The sequence below is a fragment of the Microchirus variegatus genome (assembly GCF_963457635.1).
Source record: "Microchirus variegatus genome assembly, chromosome: 22".
Lineage (NCBI taxonomy): Eukaryota > Metazoa > Chordata > Actinopteri > Pleuronectiformes > Soleidae > Microchirus > Microchirus variegatus.
This window is the reverse complement of record NC_139823.1, coordinates 13,814,822-13,840,994: the sequence shown is the minus strand read 5'-3', so window position 1 is coordinate 13,840,994 and position 26,173 is coordinate 13,814,822. Positions and strand designations below refer to the sequence as shown.

The 26,173-nt window shown below is 41.9% G+C and overlaps 1 protein-coding gene across 1 annotated transcript in view; it reads left to right on the top strand.

Annotated features, from left to right (window-relative positions):
• The window catches only part of hdac4 (histone deacetylase 4), a gene marked incomplete at both ends in the record, with an annotated part of 68,650 nt that extends 44,361 nt beyond the window's left edge, over positions 1–24,289 (top strand). The window contains 12 exons of the mRNA XM_083908692.1: positions 550–652; positions 1,804–1,850; positions 5,084–5,191; positions 7,344–7,399; positions 7,602–7,689; positions 8,758–8,877; positions 8,969–9,066; positions 14,006–14,124; positions 14,891–15,024; positions 23,042–23,126; positions 23,742–23,883; positions 24,250–24,289. Coding sequence (XP_083764818.1) covers positions 550–652; positions 1,804–1,850; positions 5,084–5,191; positions 7,344–7,399; positions 7,602–7,689; positions 8,758–8,877; positions 8,969–9,066; positions 14,006–14,124; positions 14,891–15,024; positions 23,042–23,126; positions 23,742–23,883; positions 24,250–24,289 — 1,140 coding nt within the window. The remainder of the gene's footprint in view (positions 1–549; positions 653–1,803; positions 1,851–5,083; positions 5,192–7,343; positions 7,400–7,601; positions 7,690–8,757; positions 8,878–8,968; positions 9,067–14,005; positions 14,125–14,890; positions 15,025–23,041; positions 23,127–23,741; positions 23,884–24,249) is intronic.
• Positions 24,290–26,173: the final 1,884 nt, after the last annotated feature.

Here is a 26,173-nt window from a genome sequence, read left to right as displayed (position 1 = left end):
ACTTTCATTAATCCCCATAAGGGAAATTCAAATTGACACAACAGTTAAAAGGGTGGCAGCAGAATGTAAGAGAAATACACAAAATGCATGGTTATGGTTAATAAATACTACATATCTGACAATATACAAGGTATAATATAGACAATGTGATAGTATGTGTTGTTTTTATTTAAAATGCAGTTTGTGCAACCTATTAACCTATTAAATAACATATTTAACTCCAGCCACACAGGAACAGTGTGCTGTAACAAAGCCCTTCTTGTACCTACAACTTCATTCATACAAATGAAACATTTTGGCATTATAAGCCAACTAATAAAATAAATTGTGTATTAGCAGGTTTTGTACCATATTCTCCTTGTATTACTTGAAAATACCTGAGTTGTTATCATGGCCAGAAGGGGGCAGTGTTCAGTCATTTTCGCCTGAAACTTGACTTTTGAAGTTTGAGGATATAGCTGTGAAATGATCCCAGAATAGTGAATAAAGGAGTCTCACTTATGTGTTTGTGTCTTCCCTGTCATGTGCTTGATTCCTGTCTGTGCACAGTGTATCCGTGGTAGAAAGGCCTCGCTGGAGGAGTTGCAAACGGTCCACTCTGAAGCCCACGTCTTGCTCTACGGAACCAACCCACTGCGGCAGAAACTTGACTGTAAGACATGCATTCACTGTATATTGACAAATAAACATAATCTAGCAGTATAGGTTTGTCTGTCAAACTGAAAGTTCAGTTTGACATCATTTGACAATTAGGCAAAGAGACGCACGCATAAACTAACATGTATTACGTGTTAACGTGAGGTATTCAGTCATTTTCTCCAGTTTATGCACACCGAGTCTGTCTTCCCTTTCATGTGAATTTGCAAGAGTGTCTGTTAAAGTGATCTTCTTTAAAGTTTAACCCATTACACAACAAAAGGTCTCCTCTAATAAAGTCTCAGAGGTGTTACGATAAAGCTGAGAACCAACTGAAGCTTTTAAACTGAAGGTTGCACCAGTTTGGCCTGTGTGGCTTTAAGAGCAGGTGAAGCTGGAGCAGCCACAGTGTGTCCGTCAGTGTGTGTGTCTGTGTGCATGCCATAAAGAGAGAGAGAAGAAGAGGAAAAAGTGTGAAAACCAACCCCACGATCATCTAAGCTTTCATTCCACATGCATTTCTCTTAATATTGCAGCTTACGCAGGAGTATTACCTGATACTCTCATGTAAGCTTTGGCACGCACGTGGGTTTGTAAACACATTGGAGTTAGAGGAAAAAGAAAGTTAAAATTGGAATTGTAATAAAACCCCAGCGATAGGAGTCATACTTGTGGAAGGCATGTATTTTTTCATAAGTACGTCAGTAAGCCAGGTTCTGCCCCTTGAGCATCTTAAGTCTGCTCTTGAACTCCGTAAACTTTGTACTCTGCTGGCTGCCAGCACTGGACTGATATTGGTTAAATTACATTTTTTGCCCATTAAGCTGACTTTTCTCGACACAGGGAAATTGTAATATTAGTTCACATTGGACATTTGTCTTCTGTTGTTTGTTTCTATTTTTGGATCTGTCCAAAAAAACAAAAAGGAAGATCACTCATTTTCTAATCCTTCCAGGCTTATACTCTTGATGTTCTCCCTCTGAAGACACAGAGGGAGAAATCCCCCTTCACCTCACCCACTTAAAGAATGCCTCTGTGTATACTCTACTCGCTGTTAGACTAGGTCAGAAAGTTAAATGTTCAGTTTTAAGGGTCACGCACAAAATCAGCTCTCCTCCTGCTGAACTTTTACACTTTCTTTATCAATGTCTGTCTTTCTTTCCTCAGGTTCAGTGAATCCCATGTTTGTGAGGTTACCGTGTGGAGGCATCGGGGTAAGTCATGTACCGAGTCTAATTAAGTATTTTGTCATTTGTGCGTCTGATATTTTGTTTAAATTGTCCTAATTATATTAATTAAACAAAATTGTGTTAGGTCACGCTTGTTGATTGATTCGTGGCGTCGTGTTAATCTAATCAATGCACAGCTGGCTCTGCTCCACCTGCCTTTATAATGAAAGAAATAGGCAAAGTTTCAGCATCATCACATAGCAGTGTAATAACTGTGTTTCCTTCGCCCACTCTCTCCCTCTGCCCCCTGCATAAATAATAGTCCTATTTGTTCCTGTTCCACTAAGAAAAACACACACACACACACACACACAATCTTAACACACTTGCACGCATGCACACAAACACCACCCTTCAAGGACCAGAGGCAACAAAAGCTGTTGCTTGCCTTTCCTCCATGTTTATAATTGTTACCAGATGTTTTTAGCATATGAGCCTTGTGTGTGTGTGTGTGCGCGAGTGTGCATATCTGTGTGTGTGTGTGTGTGTGTGTGTGTGATTGGTAGGGTGGGTGGTGGGGGTGTTTTTTGTGTGCATACCAGTGTGTTTTGGAATCTTTGTGTGCTAAGGCAACAATGTCAATTGTTGTTCAAAATGATTTGAAGTCAGCCTTACATACGTACAACTTATACACCTTCATACACCTTTATTTTGCGTATGTCTTTCTTTTGTGGGCACAAGAAGCAAGTCCCTGAATCATAAATGAGTCAATATTAACGTGAAGACTTGTTTGAAGTTTAGCTTATAAGGGTGAGATTTACGTGAGGTGAGGTTAACGGTTACGTGCGTCGTAGTTATGGATAAGCTTAAGGTAATACGTGCTGTATGTCATTATATATCCTCTAAAGACATGGACGCAACTGTGTCTCCCTGACTTCAGAGCATATACAGTATATCACTCACCTACACACATATATATATGCTTACAGTGGCCTTTCCTTGCTCTTTTATATGTCCCTTCATACCTCTGGAGTATCTCTAGACCTCCTTCTCTCCCTCCCTCCCCTCTTTCCCTCGGGGTTTATTGTTGCTGCTGTGGTGGGAACATGAAGAGGCTAAGCTCTGTACTGCTCTGTTCTGTTCTTTATAAAGGCAAATGGGACTAAATTGTTGTCTTCCTGTCATACACACACACACACACACACACACACACACACACACACACACACACACACACACACACACACACACACACACACACACACAGACACACACACTCGTACAAGTAACACAAACACACACACTCAGAGTTGGGGGGGGGGGGGGCTGAAATTAGCCTGTCAGCCTGTGGAGAACCGTCGTTCCGTCATACCAGCACGTTCCCGCTCTTTTCTACCTCCAATTTTGCGCACATACACGCGCACGCACGTGCACGTCTTCCCTTTCACTTTTTCCTGTCGAGCTGTGTCCCGCTCGTTGCTTGAGGCCAAACTTACATCAACATAGGAAATAATAAAGCAGTCAGTCTGCACATACTGCTTTTAGAACAGCATCTGTTTGTGCTCATTAACCTGACTTGTATATATGATTCAGTTTCCCATTCACTCACTCATTTGGCTCTTCATTTCGCTCAATCACTGACTGGACGACTACCACACATACTGTCTTTCCTTCACTCTCTGTTTTTCTCTCCACACTTGGTTCCACCAGTAATGCTCTTTTTTAATCTATGGTAAATTCTCCATAGTTTTATTTCATGACAAAGTCTTTCTTGGCACAACTTACCATATCTCAAAGAGGAAAAAAAACATATATAAGTCTGTCTATAAGTCGCATTCTAGCAGCAGACTGTTCAAGAACCCATTTGTGGACTCGTTGCTCCAGCTATGGCCATCGCGCGTTCAGCCTGCGATTAGCCTTCTTTGATTTCTTTCATAGAAATAAGAGTTACCTCTGCTTTTCGCCAGTCCCTGACGAGTTTTTCACTCACTCCAAACTCTCTTTCTGCTGCTCGATCATTGTTTTTTAGCTGCGTACTTTATCATTTGCAGTTTAAATTCTGCTTTTTCTTTTTGGTGGCATTATTCGTGTTCTACAAGTGTGGACGGTGCCCTCTTGTGGTCATAGCGTGACTTAAAGTCCGGAAAATACGGTAAATTGTTTGTTTGTTTGGAATCCTTGATCACTGAAAGTTAAAAAGCTTTCCAGTCACTTAACAAACTGACTTATTCACCGAATGACGAGTAAAGGCCCTGAGTGATTGACAGGTTAGAGTTGTGATGTATTCAGTGCAGAAGCCTCTCTGGAGCTCTGGCACTTGCCGTGCTCGGCACATGTGTGCACAGTTCAAACACACTGACACACAGGGCTTCCTTTTCTTCTTTTCCACTGCCAGCTTCTTTCTCTCTGTGTTTATCGTGTTTCTCCATCTGCCTGCAGTGTCTGCCATGTCAGAAGAAGGCTGTGTATATTATCCTAAGCGTGTCCCTGGGTACAGTCAATCACATACACTCGCATGCATGCATGTGTGTGTGTGTGTGTGTGTGTACATGTGCAGAGGGTCGTCCGTGCTTCAGCATTAATAAGGCCTGATCACTGAATAAGTTGCCCTGTGTCTAAACATGCTCAAACACACACACACACGCATATTTACAATCAATTTGCAAATCTTGTTTTCACTGCATGAATACATAAATAAAAGCAGTAATTTTGATCCACTGTGGGATATGGTAATCTTACTCTATATTTATACACAATTAGAAAGGAAAAATAAATAGTAAATTTGCCCAATGCCACATTTCAGCGGTTTCCTTTAAGCTCCACTGTGTAAGAATGATTGACATCTGTATGGCAAAGAGTGCTGATTGTGACAAACGCAGGAATCATCCACATCACAGAACTACAGTGGTCTTCAGAGACCAGAAACTATGTCTTTCTTCTTCATTTGAGCTCCAGCGTCATAACACGAAATACATGTTCTGGCTGGTGTGTAGAAACACGGGAGTGCAAGATGGGTGGCCTCCATAAAGCTCAGGCCCTTGCCGAAAGGAATATTCTAAGGCTGCAAAAGCCAAACGGTTTTTATTTTGCAGCTATTGTTCACTTACACAAACATAGTAATGGCTCACAATGATCAGTTTCTTTAACTAAACCCTCCTTAATGTTACTCAGTGGACCTGAACCATCAACCATGTTGATTTTACTCTATGAGCAATCTATTTAACTTATTATATAGGATATTATTGAAGTGACTAATTACTGCATATGTGTGTTGGCAGGTGGACAGCGACACCATTTGGAACGAGGTCCATTCATCCAGTGCAGCTCGCTTGGCTGTCGGCTCCGTGGTGGAGCTGGTCTTCAAAGTGGCATCGGGAGAACTTAAGGTTAGTCTGGAAGTTTGGAGTTAACACGGACCATTTCTTACACTTGCATTTATATAGAAAATAATGATGCACAGCAAATACTAGTCGTAATTACACAAATGTTTACTTTAAATTATTGCGAGTGGATTAAAAGAAACGACGCGCGCTATGCGTTCTCCGAAAACCCTCAAGAAAACAGAAACCATGTTTGCCAAAAGTCTCGTTAGCACCTCCCAGACAGACGTCCCCCGCCCCCCTCATGCCTCGCACACCGGCCAGCCTTCCTGTGTCTGTGGAGTTGGCTGCTTACTGTTTGAACTCAGCAGGGAGGCCCAGCGCATGGGCACTGCAAACGCTAACAATCCCCACTAACAGGCCTGCTTTATTAGCGTTAGACCACAGCCACCTGCAGAGTGGCCGACGCACTCGGTGTTAGCTTAGCACCAACACAATGCAGACTAATGACGTTCCGTGGCGAGACAATGCTTTATAACTACAGTGCCTACTTTTATACATATGGGTGTAATTATTGTAAAGAAACAGTGGCCTGTTCTTTTTATGTAGCACATTGTGTAATTGAAGTCATTTTTGAAGGAAAGTCAAGTTTAATGTTTTATGTATTGTGCATACAGGCATGACAAATTCATTCATTCATTCATTCATTCATTCATTCATTCATTCATTCATTCATTCCTTTATTCATCTTTTGCCGCTTTATCCTCCCAATGAGAGTCACAGGGGGTTTGCCAATCCCAGCTGATACCCCGGACAGGACGCCAGTCCATCACAGGGCCAGGAGGGAAAATACTTAAATGTAAATTGATATGAACTCAGGTGGAATATCACAGATACTGATTTGCCCTCAGCTTAACCTGATTTTAACACATACATGTAAAAGAAAAAGTATGTATATATGCTCACGCAGGCACACATACTCACCTGCACATGCCAGATGCACACATGGTCCTGGGAGGATCCTCCGCAAGCCAAATTACCAAATTCCACCTGCACCGGCAACTCTCTGAACTCCACTGAAAGCCGTAAATCTATGCATGGTGCAGACACACTGTCACACATTTCTGTTTCTCCATCTGCTCTTTCTATTTCTCCTCCCATGTCCTTTTTTTTTTTAATCCATTGATCTTTCCCTCTCTGCACAGACAAACTCTGAACCTATCCGCATCTCTCATTTACTTATGTGCACACTGTGTTAGGCAGCAACCAGGTGTCCTCAAACCGAGCGAGAAAGACGGTTGTCTTCACCACAGCTGGCTGCTAATCCACAGCAGCTGACTCAACACCATTAGCTCAGCTCGCCCTCTCTCTCTGCATCAGTCTGAACATCTATCTATCTAATGTCCCCACATACACACTTGTTTGGAGTCCCACTGGTCCCTGTTTTGACAAAGTTCCCCTTAACTGACCTGATATAAGCATCTGTTTCTCTCTGTGTGTGTGTGTGTGTACATGCTTTTGAATTACGCTGCCTGGAAGAAACAGTTCCAACTGTTGAACTGAGACATGGTGACATTTCTGTGGAATGATTGTCGTGCGAGTTTTTGACCGTGACAGTCGGGGCTACAGTTGAATTTCCATCTGTCCATCCATCCCATAATAATTAACCTGATTATTCAGTAACACTTTTCGAGAACTGCTTCTTATGTGTTGTTCTTTTGTCGTCTTAAATTGGCGTTACACATTCATCAGGCGCTTCTCTATCACTGCTCCACTGGTGCATTTTGAATATCTCGCTCAAGGACAATTAAATATGTAGATTAGCAAAGCAATTGACTAAATTACCATCCTTCCAACTGTGGACAGTAAACAGCATTTACCTGAGCTCTAACTGTAACTCTGTATCCCTAATGTTCCATTTGAATGAGCTGATTAGGTTTTGCTGTTCATAATTGTGATTGGTTTAATCTCACCATAAAAGACACATTTGATTAGTTTTCTATTAAGTCTTCATTAATGAATGCAATACTTTAAGTAACTGTGTTGTTTTTGTGTGTGTTTTTATTGTTATTAAACCCAAACTTCACTGTGTTTTTCAAACCGGGGGTAAATATAGGTAGATTTTCCCATCTATTCTCTCACAGGGGAAGAAACTGTGTCATTAGATGGTGAAGGTTTAAGTAACTGTGTGTAATTGTTTCCCCCTTTTTTGTGGCAGAATGGTTTTGCTGTAGTTCGACCACCTGGACACCACGCTGAGGAGAGCACACCTATGTAAGACATTTGAGCAAGTAAAAAGATCAGCTATCACCTGTTTTGTAGCTTCCTTTAGTTATTTTCTTTTAAAATCGTCTCTTTTTATTGCACCATTCCTTCTTCCCTCACTTTTATAAAGATAAATATACTATAATATCACGACAGAAAGCTAATTGTAATGTATTTTAATGTCTTCACTCTCTCTGCTGTCCATTCTCAGGGGGTTCTGTTACTTCAACTCGGTTGCGATTGCAGCCAAGCTCCTGCAGCAGAGGCTCAACGTCAGTAAAATCCTAATTGTGGACTGGGTGAGTTCCTCAGGCAAATTACACAATCATCTATGTGGAGAATGTACATGCAACCACCTCCTCCTTTGTGCTCATAGATTTTTCCCTGTGGTTTGGTTGAATTATCTCTGTGATGCTTTTTAGAGGCTGTACTTCACTGTGTTACTGCACGTCTCAAGTCATGGATTTTGAATGTTATAAATTGCAAAAAACCTTTCTTAACATTGAGATGTTATCAGTTATGTTATGGTCATTGAAAACTGTACTTTGTGCTGCTGAATGTGCTATCTGGGAAAGGTTTTCATACAATATACACTTATATTCTACAGTAATATGTCACTGGGCTCATAACAAACTTGGAAGTCCATTGTTTGATCAACACAAGAGGCTTGAAATATCACTATTTAGGTCAGACACTGCACTGTCCTTTGAAAAAAGACAAAATAAATAATAACAGAGAATGACAAAGCCTTGTTCATGTCCTGCAGTCGTGCTCCTCAGTGGCGTCCCTGCCCGACCGTGTCCATCCGTAAGAAAAAAAAGCCTTTGAAGGGCCTTTTCATTTCCTGTCTGTCTGTCACAGAGGAACTTATTAGAGTAAACTCATTGTCATGCCACTCAGCCTCCAGCAGCTAACGGGGACATTTCTTTCTTTTTCAACATTTGGTGTATTAAAGCATTCCTGGGATAAAGACAATGAGGTCATTTAATTGATGTCATGTTGGCAAAATGGAACAACTATTGAAGTGGAGTGTTTTATTGAATCCTGCTGACCGTTCGTTTTTTTTGACATCACAACAGGCAGCAGCTGAGCCACAGACTTAACTGTCTCGTTGCATTACAGTCTCCGAGTGTCGTTCCCTTGGTCTCAGCGCAGATGAACGAGTCGATGACCCCATGTCTTTGAAATTCAGTTTATTTTCCAAAGTCATCTGATATCCATTTTAACACATGTAGTGTTGAATTGTTTGATTTGCCAGGACATAAATGTGAACGTCTCAGCCAACGTAGCTTGGAGACTTGCTATTCCGTACTATTTATTGTTACTCATGTTTTGCCTTAACCTGTCTCCTTTTTTGTTGTTCCTAGGATGTTCACCATGGAAACGGCACCCAGCAGGCCTTCTACACTGACCCCAGTGTTCTTTACCTCTCACTGCATCGCTATGATGACGGAAACTTCTTCCCAGGCAGTGGAGCACCTGACGAGGTGGACAAGGACTTGACTTGACTGTCTGTAAACTTGCCTTCCACAGCCACTTCAGCATTTTATACACGTGTGCTTTTTGTGTATGTTTTAGGTGGGAACTGGAGCCGGTGTGGGCTTCAATGTGAACATGGCCTTCACTGGAGGACTGGAACCTCCTATGAGTGATGCAGATTATCTGGCAGCATTCAGGTAAGACAGTAATATCACAATGTGACACTGGATGATGTTAAAGTGACATTAAATACACCACCGTTCGAAAGTTTGGGGTCACCTATGCAATTTTGTTTGGTGTTTTCCATGAAAAGTCACACTTTTATTCATCAAAAGAGTTGCAAAAAGAATAGAAAATATAGTCAAGACATTGACAAGATTAGAAATAATTAGTTTACTGTGCTAACATAATTGCACAAGGGTTTTCAAAGGTTGTCTAATCATCCAATAGCCTTCAAACGTGATTAGCAAACACAATGTAGCATTAGAACACTGGAAATGGGCCTTAAAAACCTTTTTGCAGCAAGTTTGTAGCTAGAATAGTCGTTTACCACATTAACAATGTGTAGAGTGTATTTCTGATTCATTTAATGTTATATTCATTGAAAACATGGTTTTCCTTAATTTCTTAATGACCCCAAACTTTTAAACGGTAGTGTATGTGCTCTGAGAGCCTTTTAATTCATACAGCCACACTCTGACGACGCAGAACATGATTTTTCAAACGTCTGGAGCTGTTGAGTTAAGGAGTTCTCCCTCATGCCACACCTGATTTCTATTAGATCCACTGTCGAAGGCTATTTATAACCTCACACACACATACACATGCATGCATGTGCGTAAACCTTGAAAGGCATACAACTCACCACCGTCTTGTACACGTCTCTTATACGACGCTGGTTCGTCCACTTGACACGGAGCAGACCTGGATTGGTTCCAGAGCTCTTTGAAGATAAACTCATCTTTGTGACATTGTGTCCATCTGGCCTGAGCCAAAAAAAAAACCCCCAAAAAACGTCCACTGTCTTCTCTCAGCGTTCTGCACGCAACCCTCCGGAAGCACACCTTTAGTCTGTTAATGTGCCCCAGACCGTCCTATGTGCTCTCTTTTCATCCCCTCATCATCCTCCTCTTTCTACTCTGCCTGCTGCATGTGCACCGATGACAACCGATATATATCATACTTTAGACGTCGTATATAATCCACCTAATGTAGTGTTCCTGGCATTCTTGAACATCAACTGTGAGGCTGAGAAAAAAATAGTATTATCTATAATATAAATTAATCCCATTGACCTGTAATACATCCCCCGCGACTCTCGTGGAGGATAAAGCTGTAGAAGCTGTATAAATATTAACAATTTAGTATGTTAACACCTTTTATAAAGTTGTATACAATTGATGGATTTACTCCCAAAGCTCATTTGGAGACTTGTTGGACGCACCCCTATCAATCAGTGCTTATTTAACTTAATTAGTCATGCACTGTTGACATTACAAAAATCTGGAACTACTTTTTATACATGTCTGGCGTGTGTATGTTCGCTCATGCATGGATCTGAGCGACGATGCATGTGAAGAGGCTTTCGCCGTGTGTTGTTTATGTTCGTCGTAGCTTATTAAATCAGTCTCCTCCGTTGCGTTGTGGACGAGGTCCCGGTGAAGTAAAGTGAAGACGAGCAGGAGAACAACAGTGTGTGCATCGCTTAAGAACAGTGCAGCATTACTTCACTGAAGCTGCAGCGGGATTTGACGAGATCTCACACACACACATGCATATGCTTGTTCACCTGGTTGCAGAATTATAATGTATTTTGCTTGTAAACTAAAAAAAAGCAGCGCTGAAATATATGTTACTCTGCATGAGTGAGCTAATAAATGTTGAGCTGCTGACTGAAACATGGCGATGGACACCTGATACACACAGCCCCCCCCCTCTCTCTTACTCTTTCAATGTCATTGTTTATCTGCAAGCTGTGGTCCTCTTGTTACTCCCTCTCTCTCTCTCTCTCTTTGGAAGAGATGCGTGCCTTCCAGCCAGTACCTAACCATTCCTCTGCTGGCCTGTGCCACGTTGCATTTGCAGGGGATCAAATCTGAGCCTCCAGAAAGCACAGAGAAAAAAGATAAGAAAAATTGTCCCTAATGAAAACCAGAGGCACTGTCTCTCTCTCTCTTTCTCTCCTCTCCTTTCATTGCGTCTTTTGCCATGAACTTGGAAAGACGAGAGAGTAGGAGAATTAAACTTAATTCAAACCAGCTCTCCGCAGTGCCAGATGACAGGGCTTTGAAGTGTAAGTGTGCGTGTGTGAGTTTTTCGCTCTCTTATTCTCTCTCTTTTTCTCTCTGTGTCTCTTTATGAACGGAGGGGGAAATCCTTCAAGCTCTGCATTTTAACCTTTAGTAGACTGAGGTCTGAGGAGCAGTGCTCCCTCTAAAGGACTGTTCTTCTTTCTAAAAATGAGCCTCTCCCTGTCCTTTAGTGAAGGGGTGAGGAGCATTAATAGCTGTTGGCTTGGTCAATTACTACCTTGTGAAATAAGCTTCATATTCATTAGTCAGAGTTGCTGTGTTATAGATATAAAACATGACATTACTGTAGAACAATCAAAGTATGATCTCCTTTACTTTAACATGCAAAGTTTTTCTAAAACATGCAGACTTTGCAATTTGCGTTATTAAAACAAACAATTGTTTGTCCGACTGCCATGGCAATGCACAACAATGGTGCATACACCTGTTGCTAGGTGAATCAAACAGCACCAAACAAAGGTTTCCCACTGCATGCTTATCCCAGTAATTCACAGTCAGACGCGGCCAAAAGAGAACCATCGCTGGTGATCACAACCCATTTGTTCAGGATGTCCCGTAGCCCGCGGCTCAGTCGTAAACTCTCCCCTCCCTTAATTAACGAAAAGCTCTTTTCATCTTGGCATACAGAGCCTCTGATTCACACTCTATTATTCTTCCTCAAAGCCACTACCTTCCCTCTGTGAGCCAGTTTGCTAATTGATAACTGTGGCTTTTTTTATGTCTTTAAATGTCAGGGAAATATTCCAGGGGATGAGGCCTGGAACTGATGACACCAGCAGTTTTCATGGTTGTGACCAGAACTGTCTCTGTGTGCATTCATGGTTGGAGGAGGGAGGGAGGGAGGGGGTGGAGCCTCCAGTGGTTTTAAGTATCCTTGGCACTCAAGGCTTCCCTTCGCGTTGTGTGTCGGCCCACATAAGCGCTTGTGGCCAACTCCCTTTAGTGTGGGGTCTTTTATAGCCCAAATGTTATTAGGCCAATACTGCGTGTGTGTGTCCGTGTGTGTTTTGTGAGTAGTTAAAGGAAGATGAAGAAAAAACATGCAACAACTGCATTAAAATATAATATATTTGGATGTAATTGTAGCTGTGATAGTGCACATAAAGAAACAATCACACTTATGCACTTGCTGTTACACATTTCCTGTCCATTAGGTGTTTCCTCCCTCAGTTTTAGTCCGTGTTCTTTCCTTTCTTGCCCTATTTCATGTTTTCACTCTCCATAGCGCTGAATTTCTTACTCCTTCATCCTCATCGCATGACGTTTTTCTTCTGAAACGTCGCCAACTTTGCACGCAAACACACGGTGACGCACGCACTCTGTGTATCCTTTGCTGTCTGCAACTACCAGTAAGCTCCTGATGCTGCCTCCCGCCTCTCCCTCAGACAGCTGTGTGTACGTACGAGTGTTGTGTTGTGGCGGGGGGTGTGGTGTGCGCAGTCCAGGGTTATAATTTGGTGGTGAACGAGAGATGGAAAAAAAACGGTGGCCTCCGGAGTTCAGGGCACGCCGCTCGCCCGCAGCTGGCAAACCAGCGCCGTGTTCCTGAGGTCTGTAAAGTACAAGGGACCTACGAAGGAACCCTGTGGTACTCTGTCACTCTGAGACCTCACCGAAATATAGCTTTCCCAAATTTCCCAGCTCCAAAATAAAGAGAAAGAACCTTGTGTCGAACCTGAAATCACTCAGTGGAATCAGAAAGAGGCCATCGGGGGAAGTCCGACTATTTATGAACCAAGTGAGACATCCTATATGACGCATTCGTCTTTCATGCCAAGCCAACTCATACCAGAGTATTGTAAGTTCAGTGAATCATTATTTGTCGATCTCTAATTCATAGATATTCTCGTATTTAGTTACTCATTTCATTATTTTGATGTCCAGCTCCCTTAAAAAAACACATCTCATCTAATCTATCCAATTAAATATTAACATGACATGCATACTAAAGGGTCACCATTTATAAACCAGGCTGGATTTTCCAGCCACAGCTTGTAGTGAATCATAACTACACACAGGATCCCACTGATGATTTGCTTTCTATGCATGACACACACTGCAGCTGTGTGTTAGACGAAAGGATGTGCACAAACATCCTACGTTCACCACACCCATCTCGTGTTAAAATTATCTCACATGTTTGTCCTTCCCTTTTTGTTCTCATTAAGCGTATTTTGTGCGTTACCTGCCGCAAAGGTTTTTAATTGGATGTAAATACATATGTAAAAGCCAGTTTGTGCATGTGCTACACTACAATCATCACAAGGACGTGATTGTAGTGTACGACAGGCACATCTCAACATGCCAACTTACTCTCCAGTTATGTGTATTTTGTTTTAGGTCATCAAGTTCATTATACCGTTCTTGAACAAGCTGTTAAAATATCATAAAAATCATTGGTGTAGCTTTTTTTATGAGCATTTTTTTTTATTGCTGGAAGATCACAGATAAATAAACACAACATTTCAGCTTTTAAAACAGTTTATATCCACTTTGGATACTGTAAAAAACCCACTAAGCTTAATGAGTTTTCAAAAATTCCATACTACCAGTTTTGAAAAACTTGACTTGTGTTTTTTTTATTATACTTGTTTTTTTTTTTTCTGTGCAGCATTTTCTTATCATGGAATGTGACCATATATTTGATGTCTCTTGGATTGGGTCAGCTCAGTAATGCTGTCCTTCAGCCAGCCTATTAATAGCTGTGTCCGTTGTTGCAATGGTTCCAGAAAGTGTTGTGCCTCTGTTTCTGTTAAAGATACAGCTTCAACTAATAACACACCGTTTTGTTGACAGCTCTTCTTCTTCTTCTTGCTTCTTCCAGGACGGTGGTCATGCCTATTGCCAATGAGTTTTCCCCAGACGTGGTTCTGGTATCTTCAGGCTTTGATGCGGTGGATGGACATGCTCCGCCCCTGGGAGGATACAAACTGACAGCCAAATGTAAGCGCTGACCACAGCTATCCGTTTAATCACTCCCCTGTCTGCAGTGTCTTGGAAGTGAAGATTCTTAAATCGGGGTTTTTATACTCCAAAGATTTTCTGCATGCACATTTAAAAAAAATGCATAACCTCACTCTGCATCTCCCCGTGCAACACAACACCGACTCCTGATCGCAGCCATAGACACGCATACATGTTGTGTTTATTTTGTGTGGCTGACTTGTGTATTCAGATCGAGACCTTGGCGTGCCAGCAAAGAGCTTTTGTAAAACCATCCTGCATGATCTCAAATAAAAGCAGGAGTCTTGGGTTGCGAAGGAAGTTATATGGGTGGTTTAGAGAAGATTGCAGAAAGAGGGGGACACGGCGGGGGGAGAGAGGAAAGTTTGCCTAAATGCATATATTCAAACTCTCCTCCTCCTCCTCAAAAACAAAGATCAAAGGCTGTGACCGAAGCCTAAATGCAAAGCCGCATTTATTAAAATTAAACCTGGCTTGTTTTCTGGCCTCCAGTAAATCCACGGTGCACTTTTTCCCCCCTCTCTTCCTCTCTCTAATGCACTCACCCCTTCCTTCATGCATTCTCAAACCCACATTTTCTTCCTTTTTTTTCCTTTGATCGATATCCCAACAGGAAGTCAGAGCTTGAAGAGCACAGTGTTACCCCCATCTTATTTTTTTTCCTCTCTCTTGCCCCGTCTGCTTCCCTCCCTCCTTTCGTATTATTCACTACCTTTTCTTTTCCTGCCATTTCCTGTGTTTACAGGCTTTGGCTACCTGACCAGGCAGCTGATGGCTCTGGCAGGCGGTCGGCTGGTGCTTGCCCTGGAGGGGGGTCATGACCTCACAGCCATATGTGATGCCTCTGAAGCCTGTGTCTCTGCTCTGCTTGGCAATGAGGTAAGAGGAGATCCGAGAGGGGAAGGACTCATTTGCAAAGTCAAAATGTATTACTGTCAAAATCACCTTGAGCAAGGCACTAAAATTCCACAAATACATGTGGTGTTGTGATGTTTGGAGGGACTAAGGTTTATCATGGTAACTCCTTTGCACACCCTTTGAAATTCCTACAAAAAATATATTCTAGCTGCCGTTCAAAAGTTTGGGGTCACCTATACAATTTTTTTGTGTTTTCCATTAAAAGTCACACTTTTATTCATCAAAAGAGTTCCAAAATGAATAGAAAATATAGTCAAAACATTGACACGATTAGAAATAATGATTTTTATTCAACTTCGCTCTTGTCAATGAACCAGCATAACTGTTTTTAGCTGTGCTAACATCATTGCACAAGGTTTTTCAAGGGTTTTCTAATCATCCAATAGCCTTCTAACACGATTAGCAAACACAATGTACCATTAGAACACTGGAAATGGGCCTCTATACACCTATGTACATATTCTATTAAAAACCAGACATTTACCACATTCTATATAGAGTGTGTTTCTGATTCATTTAATGTTATATTCATTGAAAAAGTGCTTTTCCTTCAAAAATAAGGACATTTCTAAGTGACCCCAAACTTTTGAATGGTAGTGTACATGAATTCAATAATAAATCACTTTTATTCAAAATGATCCTGGCCAAAATTTGATGCATGTGTCTCTGCAGATTTTTGCATATTAATAATGATGCTTTATTTATAGCTCCATTGTTCAAAGTTTCAAGAGTGCAGTTGTGTTTGTGGCTGTACTTTCCAGATGTAATTTTGCCTGACTTAAAAAAATGGTTTTTTTTACATAATGAACATAAAAATATTGATTTTCTAATTTCTTCTTCTTACAAAGTTCTTCTCAGGCAGCTTTGACACTCAGGCTCCCTGTTTTTAGGAATAAACACAACTAATGACAGAAAGAATGAATGGAACTGCCAAACCTTAAAAGTACAGACTGTTACATAGCTGTATACAGAACAGGCTTGTTTCATTCCTTCAACAACAGTGTTGTGTCAACTGAGCCAAAACCATCTCGTCTTCATGTTCTCTCACACTGCCTCTGTCAGGGAAGTCACCACACACACGCACACACACACACACACACACACACACACACACACACACACACACACACACACACACACACACGTCAGAGGGAGAGGATTTCCAGGCAGAAGGTTAAATGTGGGATTGTGTCGGGTGGGCTGTGGAATTGAGCAAACTTTTTCTGGCGTTCTGTGAGTGATTCATGGTGCACGACAGAATAGCAGCTCCTCACAGCCGCCCACTCCTTTCTCCCAGCTAACGGAGACGCTGGAGTGCTTTGTTGGACGCGCGACAGTGTCTCACTTTGTCCTCACGGCTTTTTGCATCCAACACTGAATTATGGCACCGATTATAGAACTGCAGGTGAAGAGGAGAGGGTGACGGTTTGTACTTTTATACTGTAAAGTTGCATATAGCATGAATGGATTGGAAACACACATTTGCATTTTAGGAAAATGGTCATAGGGGAGAGAGGCAGCGACATTAGCTTAGCTTTGGACACTTGGAATGTTGAGTTTGGTGTTTTTTAGTGTACACTACCGTTCAAAAGTTTGGGGTCACTTAGAAATGTCCTTATTTTTTAAGGAAAAGCACTTTTCAATGAATATAACATTAAATAAATCAGAATACACTCTATACATTGTTAATGTGGTAAATAACTATTCAAGCTGCAATCTGGTTTTTAATTGAATTTCCAGTGTTCTAATGGTACGTTGTGTTTGCTAATCGCTTTAGAAGGCTATTGGATGATTAGAAAACCCTTGAAAACCCTTGTGCAATGATGTTAGCACAGCTGAAAACAGTTTTGCTGGTTATTTGACGAAAGGACAAAATGATAATTTGGAATGAATATCATGATTTCTGATCTTATCAATGTCTTTTAGCAACCCTTTTGATGAATAAAAGTGTGACTTTTAATGGAAAACACAAACAAATTGTATAGGTGACCCCAAACTTTTGAACGGTAGTGTATATCTCATCTCATCATCGCACAAGATGAGTTTTTGTGTTGGAGTGAAAGTGTTTCTCCAAGTCTTCTGAGGGAGGACGAGGTGAAGAGATGATGCCGTTTAAAATAATTTACCCTCATTTGACTCAACACCCAACACAATAGACGTCAGAGTAAGCGCATATCAAGAGCAAATGTAATGTACTTGGAATAATTTTGAGGAAGTGTTCACTCCTGCTTGTTGCTGCAGGCTCAGTGTGGTGGTGGTCATAGCTATAGACAGTTATAGTTGTGTGCACCTGGATTCATCTGGTAAACATCTCAAACATTATTTCCTTGATATTTTCAAAAATATATATAAATAAAAGTGACTGTTTTTAATATCTTAGTCTGTATCTGTTGGAGATCTTGGTTCCAGCACCTCCAGACAGTTTGGGCCATAAATGAGTTCTTGGAATCGTAAAAAAACAAACTAAACAGGATGACTGTTTTCCATGTGGATTTTGGAGCCGGGGCAAAACAAACAGAACAATAACATAGGATCACATCAATACAAACGAGATCACTGCAACCAAACCGGTCCACAAAGACACTGACCATGTAACAGCACACAGCCTGGAGCTGAGATAGAACAACATGCCAGCCAAGTCATTAACCCCCAAAATGTGTTTTTTCTTCAGAGGAAAGAACTGACGCGTGCCAAATTGGACAAAGAAAACTAACATCTTTCGAGGCGTAATCTAATAACTTAACTGTTTACCTGCACTTTGCCCACCAGTGACTCAAAGCCACATAAAAGTGTCATCACAGCTGCTAAGGTTTCAGGAATTCAAGGGCAGCATCTCAGCAGGGCGGATACTTTTCCCTGTCACAGAGGTTTCGCTCGCAGGACTTTTTAAGCTTGAAGGACACTCTCCATACTCGTAGCAACGCCCTGCTGCAAAAATAATGGATTGTATCTGGGTTTGGGGGGGGGGGGGGCTGGGTTTGTGTATCAGGTTTCAGCATTCTGCAGAGCCTCGGCCTCAGCAGGGGTTTGGAGGAGGAGGTCACTGGATGGGTGCCACAGGGAGCTGAAAATTGGAAAGGCGGCAGGAGGCAGTGAGCGTCGATTGCCTGAGCTCTGCAGGACTCCTCACTCTCTCACCCTCTCACCTGGGGCCCCATCACTGGCGCACATCTGAAAATAGTTACCCTCACAACTCCGACTGCAGGGTTAGGATCTGGGTGTAGAGATCAGATAATAAAGGGGAACATAGATTGTAAGCTGAGAGGGAGGGAAACTATTGTTATAGAGCAGCTGTACCTGTGTGGGTCGTCGTTTGTCATACTTTACGCAGTTTTATGTTCTAAAGCAGTCATTGTATTTCACTTTGTGATAGGATTTTTAGTATTTAGTTTGTTTTAGCTCTTCAATTAAATTATAAAAGACCTATAATGACAGCAACTTGATAGAAAATACCTGCACAGGACGCCTCATTAGCCAGCAGACGGCTTTGATAGCGTGATGCATAACACAGATGTAGATGTTGAGTCGGCTCTTTGGCAGCAAGTGATGTCAGCTGCTTGAATAAGGGCAAATCAGTCGAGTGGAACCTTGATAACTGATAGCAACGACGTGGAAATGTCCCTAAGCGGATCAAAATGGCAGGAAGCAAGTGTTTTTATCATAATCCCAGTGAAGGTCTCTGTAATGGACGTGGAATTTAGCTGGAAAACGTCAGTGGGGGATTGAGCTTGTGGGGGAGAGAAAAAAAAAAGGGGGCCTCGTAGGTTTTTTTTTTTTTTTTTTTTTTTTTTAAATAATCGTTGCTGACAAAGTCTGACGATAGTGTCAGATGGCAAAATCTTAAAGCAACACGTGGAAGCTCACTTTCACACATAAAGGGATGCCACAGCGTCACCTTACTCATTTTGTACTTGGACTGAATGTGTGTGTGTCTGTGTTGGCTGCAGTGTGAATGGAGAGTATGAGTGGGTGCAGGCCTGGGACCACAGCTGGATGAGCCAGTCAGCTGTGCTTTTATTTATGAAGCTTCAAACTCTTGAGGTCTGTGTCCAAAAAAAAAAATAGACATAGAAATCTGTAAACTATATATTTATAGCACGCGAAAACCCCTGAAATATCCGCTCACGGGACACCTAATTAAGGTGGCGAGGCACCTGGTGTGGTCTTCTGCTGCTGTAACTCGGTTATAATGCAGGTGTTACTGTATCTCATCAAAAAGGCATTTTCACATACAAGAACTGACACTCAATTGTGGGACTTTTCAACCTGGGCTGTTTATAAATGTGAGTCTGTTAGTGAACAGTACTTACAAACACTTTTGGAATTTGTCCAGTAGATAATTTGCACACGGTGACGACGGATAGGGCAATGTTGTTTTGAGCTTCTTACTGTAACGGGTGTGTAAACACATCAGTGTAACCTAATGTTTTTGCCAATAAGTTGCTCAAATTGTTATTGTAAGAACTACTGACGCACTAGTATCAACTCAACTCTTGCTCTGCAATATTCTCATGAGAATTGAGAGTTGTTGCAGGAAGATGAGATCATTTATTTCCTCTTTTTATTTTATCGTATACATTTATAAACGTAGATATATGTGCTCATATTGAGTTGTTACTATGATATTGGCTGAATAGATATGTGCGTCAAGACGCAGTTGCACAGGTGTACCTAATAAAGTGGCACTCTGCGTTTCCCAGTTTACCCCAATGTACACGTTTTATTTACCTGCATGATCTTCTGCAGCAACGCAACAAACGGCAAGATAAATGTTTGTAAGTCACACATTATGTCGTGATTTGTTTTATAGCGTCTATAATTAGATTTTGGCACACCCTAAAGGTGTTTCCGTGCAGTATGTCCTCCTCACTTCCTGTGTAGCTTGTACTTCCAGTGTTTCACTGCTTGCGTCTTGGGCTTTACAGGCTCTTTTATTCACCCCCCCCCCCTCCCCACACCACCACCACTGTAGTTCGTAATGGTGAAGTCTTTCCCGTTAAATAGCTCATGAATGATGCATTGGCGACTGCGCTCGTCAACTCTGAACCCCGGACTAATTGATGATTGCTCGCAAACAGATGTTGGCCCAGCTTGAACCGTGGTCGTGAGCAATTATTTGATAAACAACAGGCTAATATGCTAATTGTTGCCACATGTCAGTGAGGTTATTCCGCCGTGTTTACACTCCCGTTACAGTGCGATGCTTGGCTTCACCTGTCTGACTGTAAACGCACACCCCGCTCTGCAAAGGTCACCTGCTTTGCACAATGCACGTCATTACCTTGTTCAGTTAGCATAACATAATCAACCGTTTCTGAATGCACGCGGGCACAACAGTAAACAATGGATGGTTTTGTGCACTTTTCCTTTGCTGAACAAGTGGAATTCCTCCTCTTTCCAATGTTTTGGTTTCAGCCTCCCTCAGGAATGTTTTTTACCGGGGCACATTCCTCGCTCTCAGCTCATGGCTTTCCAGGGTGTCTCGGCTTTTTTCTGGCCCGGGGACCTTTGTGTGCGTTTGGACGACTGTGTCGCACGGAGAAATAGTCTTCGTCCGCAGTGATCGTCTGTCAACGCCGTGACGGCAAACGATCCGTAAAAGGACAATTTTCTGTCTCACTCTCTCAACTCCCGTGGCTCTCGTGCGATGATTTAAAGATTGAAGAAGTCCAGGCAGAAAAAAACTCGCTGAGAGAGAAATGTTGTGCTGGATGAAACGCACAAATGTATGCATGTAAATAGAGCGTGTGCGTGTTTGCCGTACCTGCCAGGTGGGAATCCCTGGAGCTCCCTGACAAGAGCCATTAAAGTTTATAAGCGTGAGGCCCAGCTGTCAATCAACCTTGACAGACTGAACCCCCCCCGCCCGAAACCCTGCTTTGAGGAGAACCTCATGAAAACCACAGTGAAACCCCAGAGAACTCCTGACCCTGCTTTAAAAGCTGGGGGCTGGGTTAGTGCAGGCCAGGTAGAGCTGAGCCGGGACTTGTGGGGATAGAGTGAGAATTTAGCAGCTGTTTTTGAATATCGGATCACGCTAAAACAGATCTGATATGTCATACTGTGGTAAATCCCTCTGAAATTATCACAAGAATGTTCCAATTTTGGGCCAAACCATTTTTTTTTGGGTGAGTACAATCACAGTTGAGGGATTTTTTTTTTTTACACTTCACAAACTGCAGCAATGTGAAGGAAATCAAACTGCCTTTGAGTCATTGCACGGATAAACTGTCCAACATTAGAAGGTGTTGATGTACAGTTGCACAGTAAAATCATAAACTTATATATATTATATACAAGAATGGACGTGGGCTTTAGGGATTTGAAAAGTGGAGAAAGGAGGATGGAAGTAGGAATTGGACACCAGGGGGCGACTCGAAAATTGATTTATAACGCCACTAGACAAGAGGAGTTATTTGCTAATTTCGGGTCTTCCAATGCCAATTTTTGTAAATTGAGGCTTCAAAATGGGACTTTGTTTCATAACCAGAAGACTGTGTCAATGATGTATACAGTCTATGAGTAAAATCTGCAGTTTTTGTATATAATATATACAAAAACTGATATAAACCCACTGATATATTATATCAGTGTAAATATATACAGTATTTAACAAATCTATCAGACCAACTGTCATAAAAACATGAAAACATAAATATTTTAGAAATCTTTCAAAAACTCAATGTTATTGTTATTTATTTGGCAAATAACAAACTGAATTCGCCTTCTTATACCCACATTGTAAAACAGTACATTTGAACATTCACGGATAACAATAATAAACACATTTCAGCATTAAAAATATCATTTTTGGTTGAAGAGCTTCTACATACTGGTGTATTAACCATTAGAGAAACATAAAACGTGATTTTGATAATTACCAATGTTGTTAATGTGGCATAAACTGTGTGTGTGTGTGTGTGATGTAGCCTGTCATGCCACTGCAGGATTAAAGTATCCCTCAGCCCACACAAACCCCTCCTCTGCACTATTTGTTTTAATTAAAAGAAAACTTCTCGCTGCAGCCTTCTCTTTTCTCTCTGGCATTCTTTCCCCGAAATCTCAGGCCAGACAATTTTTTTTTTTTACTTTTTTACTCCCATGTCTTCTCTCTCTCTCATTTTTTTTTTTTTTTTCTACACGTTTCACACTCTGTCCTTTATTCCATTCAGGTCGTGATCGAGCAGCACAGGGATGGCATGTCGTCTGTGTGGGAATGCAGAGCTGACTGAATGGGCCTGTTTGACAAAAAACGGGATGAGAGAGTGTCGTATGTGCAGTCAGCCAAAGGGGAAATTGAATCATTCCAGGTTGGGAAGGCACATGTGGGAATAGCCCCCGTTTCCTCTGAGTTGTGGCTTGGAGAGTTTCGTGTGCTTAGAAGTGCTCCCTCCCTCCCTCCCTCCCTCTCTGAGGTGTGTTTGTGTGTGTATGCACACACACACTCACACTTGTGTGAGCGTGCAGTTTTCCATTTGTTTGCATCTGCCTAAACGAGTATGCGTCCCAAGAGTGGGACATTTGTACAAAGCGCACATTGTATTTTGTGTCATAGAGTAGCAAAGCTCTGGTTTGAGTGGGAGGAAGAGGAGGAGGAGGAGGAGGAGGAGGTGCGTGCACCTGCACGTCTATTTTCTATCGTGTCAGCAGCTCCAGCTTGTTCAGCGTCTCGTGCAGTGACCTGGAGAACAGTGGGCTGTAGTCCACGCAACAAAAAATAAAAAAGATCCTTAAACCCAGGAGAGGGAAAGCGTTTTTGTCTGTCACATTCATAGAAACACGTGTTCGGCCGTTATAGCTGCAGATGATTTAGCCCACGTTTCCCCACAGGCGCTGATTCAGTGCCACCAGGGCCAGACTCTGTGGCCTCTGTGCAAACAAAAGCGCTGTCACTGTTAAATGTGTGCGGCACCGTCGTATGAAGCAGGAAATGTGTCTTGATGTTTCTTTTTTTCCTCCTCCTTCTTTTTCAACGCAGTTGGACCCCATTCCTGATGAGGTGCTGCAGCAGAGACCGAATGCCAACGCGGTCCACTCCATGGAGAAAGTCATTGAAGTTCAGAGTAAGTGGATTCCCAGTTGTGTCTTTAATTATCGTCCCCACAAATCACACTTTTCATTTTTTACATTTGTTACATGTAAAGCTTAAACTTAAGCTTTTTGGCTTAACCCTTAGCATCCCCGTAGTTGCACGATGGTTTGTGCAGTGTTATAATACATTTTTTCATTTTTCTTCATTTTCAATTGTTAAAACACCATTGTCACATGCAGTAAATTGTAAATAACGTCCAGATATTGTGCAAAAGCACTTAGTTACAGGACATTTTCTGGTCCTTTTATGGTTAAAATTGACATTTGGTTAGGTTTAAAAGGGTTAAACTTGTAATTTGTAATTTGCAGACTGCGTTGTTTTCTTCCCTACCAGGAAAGGGTTTTCTAATAAAATTGCTCATGGATTTACACTACAAAAGGAAATAGATTATTCCCTATTCAAAACACTGCAGAGAATAGCGGTCATCTCTTATTTATCCACAATACACAAAAGTTGTTAGTTGTCCGTCTTTTCTCTACCTCCTGTTATTTCCCCATGCAAATCCCATAAAATCAAAAACATTAGATCTTTTACACGCATTAAAGAACAGACATAGTAACTCGTACGTGTCCTTTAATCTGCGTAGGTAAATACTGGCGCTCGCTGCAGCGCTCCGTCCCCACGCTCGGTTGTTCGCTGAGTGAAGTCCTCCAACGCGACGCAGAGGATGCCGAGACTGTCTCCGCTATGGCCTCGTTGTCTGTTGCCAACAAACACATTGGAAAGAGGTAAGTCCGCAAAGGTGCAGCGTGCAAGAATTACTGACCTCTAGTGGCCAGACTACATATCACATTTTTGCACCAGCTGGAAAATTTACAACTGGAAATAAATTGGTTTTGAACCTGAAAAGTTGCTTCACTGGATACAAAAGTCTTTATTTCGAAGTGATTATACACTTATTCAAACATAGGATATTACATTTTTGTCGATAAACCCTCCTAAATATTCTACAATGGACATTTAAGGACCAATAAATCTGAGCTGCCTACAAGAACAAGAAATGTATTGTTTATTTTTGACCTTTCTTTGCTGCTAAGCTTTCTCTCTGCTTTATTGTCTCACATTGTTCATGATCTTATCTTTTCTCCCTCCAGAGCTGAAGAGGAACCAATGGAAGAGGAAGTTCCGATGTAAAGACACATCTCTAGGCCTTTGACCACTCAGACTTTATCTTCGATGTTGTCCTCGTCCAGTCAACTTTAATGTCAATGCCACTCCTGTTTCTCACTGCTGCCATATCGAGGTGGGTTCTTTTGAGAACAAATGCAGAGCTGGAAAAAAAGTGGCGATTGTTAACGAAGAGGAGCAAACGCATTTTACTGATCCCAATCTCCCAGTCAGTCGTCGGGCACAAAAATGTGTTGTCTCTTTAGGACGTCGGCTCGGAGGGGATTTTTTTCTTTAACGTGCCAGTGCTTTTGAAAACACTACATAGACGTACTTCTTCGATGCCAGTCCAGAAGCGTGCACAGACAATCTGCAGTCGTCTACCTGAACTGTAGATCATTCGTCTCTTTCCTTGTGCTTTATCGCTCTTTTTCTTACTCTAATCAAACGCCACCAGAGCTGATGTGATTGTGACTCTGCACTAAAGGTTGGATCCTTCCTGCTCCTTTTTTTTCAGATGATATCCAAATGAACGGAAAACAAAGTGGTGGAATTTCTCTGGCTTTTTTGGGGGGGGGTTGGAGATCACAGATGAGTGTTCAGCAGTGAAAAGACCATGTGCGCTTTGTGCCTTTTTAAAAAAAGAAAAGAAAAACGGCGGATTTTTTCTGTTGAGCCTTAAACAAACAGGTTAGGAAATGAACCTGCTTCTCCCCGACCCCTGAAACATTTGTGTCTGGGAAAGACGTCCTCTGCCTGCATGTTGTCGGCACATAGACTCGGCATGTTTACCTGTAACTCCCTGCAACGACCCACCGTCTCTCCCCTGCACCTCTGTCTTTGTTTCCTCCTCAACTTCAGCCTCGCCTTTGGAAGGTTATACTAAAGTCAATTTAAAGTTGGGATTAGCGTCACACAGTGAAACCCGCGTCAAATCACCATCAGTTCATGCACCGTTCTAAAGATTTCTGACAAAGAAGCCAGAGCATGAAGGACCTTAAATCTCCTTTTTTAAAATCAGTCTTAATTGTTGCAGATTAAAACAAAAATATTCTTCACATGAGCTAACCTGTCAAACCAAGCCTCCTACGTATATAAACAACTGTGTCTCTGTGGCAACGCGGATCGTACCACCTGGTGTTTTTCCAGAGAGGGGTAGACGACACGCGCACAGCTGGTTTAACATATCACGGCCCGTTGTTCGGCACATCTGCTCTCCAAATGTCAGGTGCTATGAGGCAGGTGTGCGCACATCTGCGAGTATACGCTGAATGAACGAAGCACCGAAATATTCACGTGTATACACACACTATTTATATTTATATTGTAATCATCTCTTTTGGCAAACACAGGGCCGGAACGTTGACGTTAGCACATGTAGCGCAGATTTTCCTCCACAAATTTTGTTTTACCTTTTTACAAATCGGCATGAGGTAAAAGACGGCTTTTCTTTACGTTATCTTTTTTTTTCTCCCCCCTGATTGAATTTGGCTCCTTGAAAAAACCCGTAAAAGTGCCCTGACTCTACCATACTCGCCAGATTACACGAAAGCACCAGCCACGTAACTTAGTTGTAGTAAAAAAAAAAAATCTGATTGTCAATTTTTGCAGGTAACAACACTTTTATATGACTTTATAAAAGAAATTACGTCTCATTGTGACTCTCTCTCTTATATCAGCTGCCCGTGTGCTGCTTTGTGAACAGTTTGCAAAAATTTAAAATCCTGCTTGATAGCCCGACGTCTCTCTAATGTGTGTGTGTGTGTGTGTGTGTGGCTCAACTCTTAACGACGAGTCACATGTTTAATGTATTTTTGTTCGTTGAACAGAAACAGTGCCGTGTTGTTTACTGTTGTCGACTGTAAATACGACATCGATTCCCCCCCCCCCCCCACGAGTATTCCTGCCACA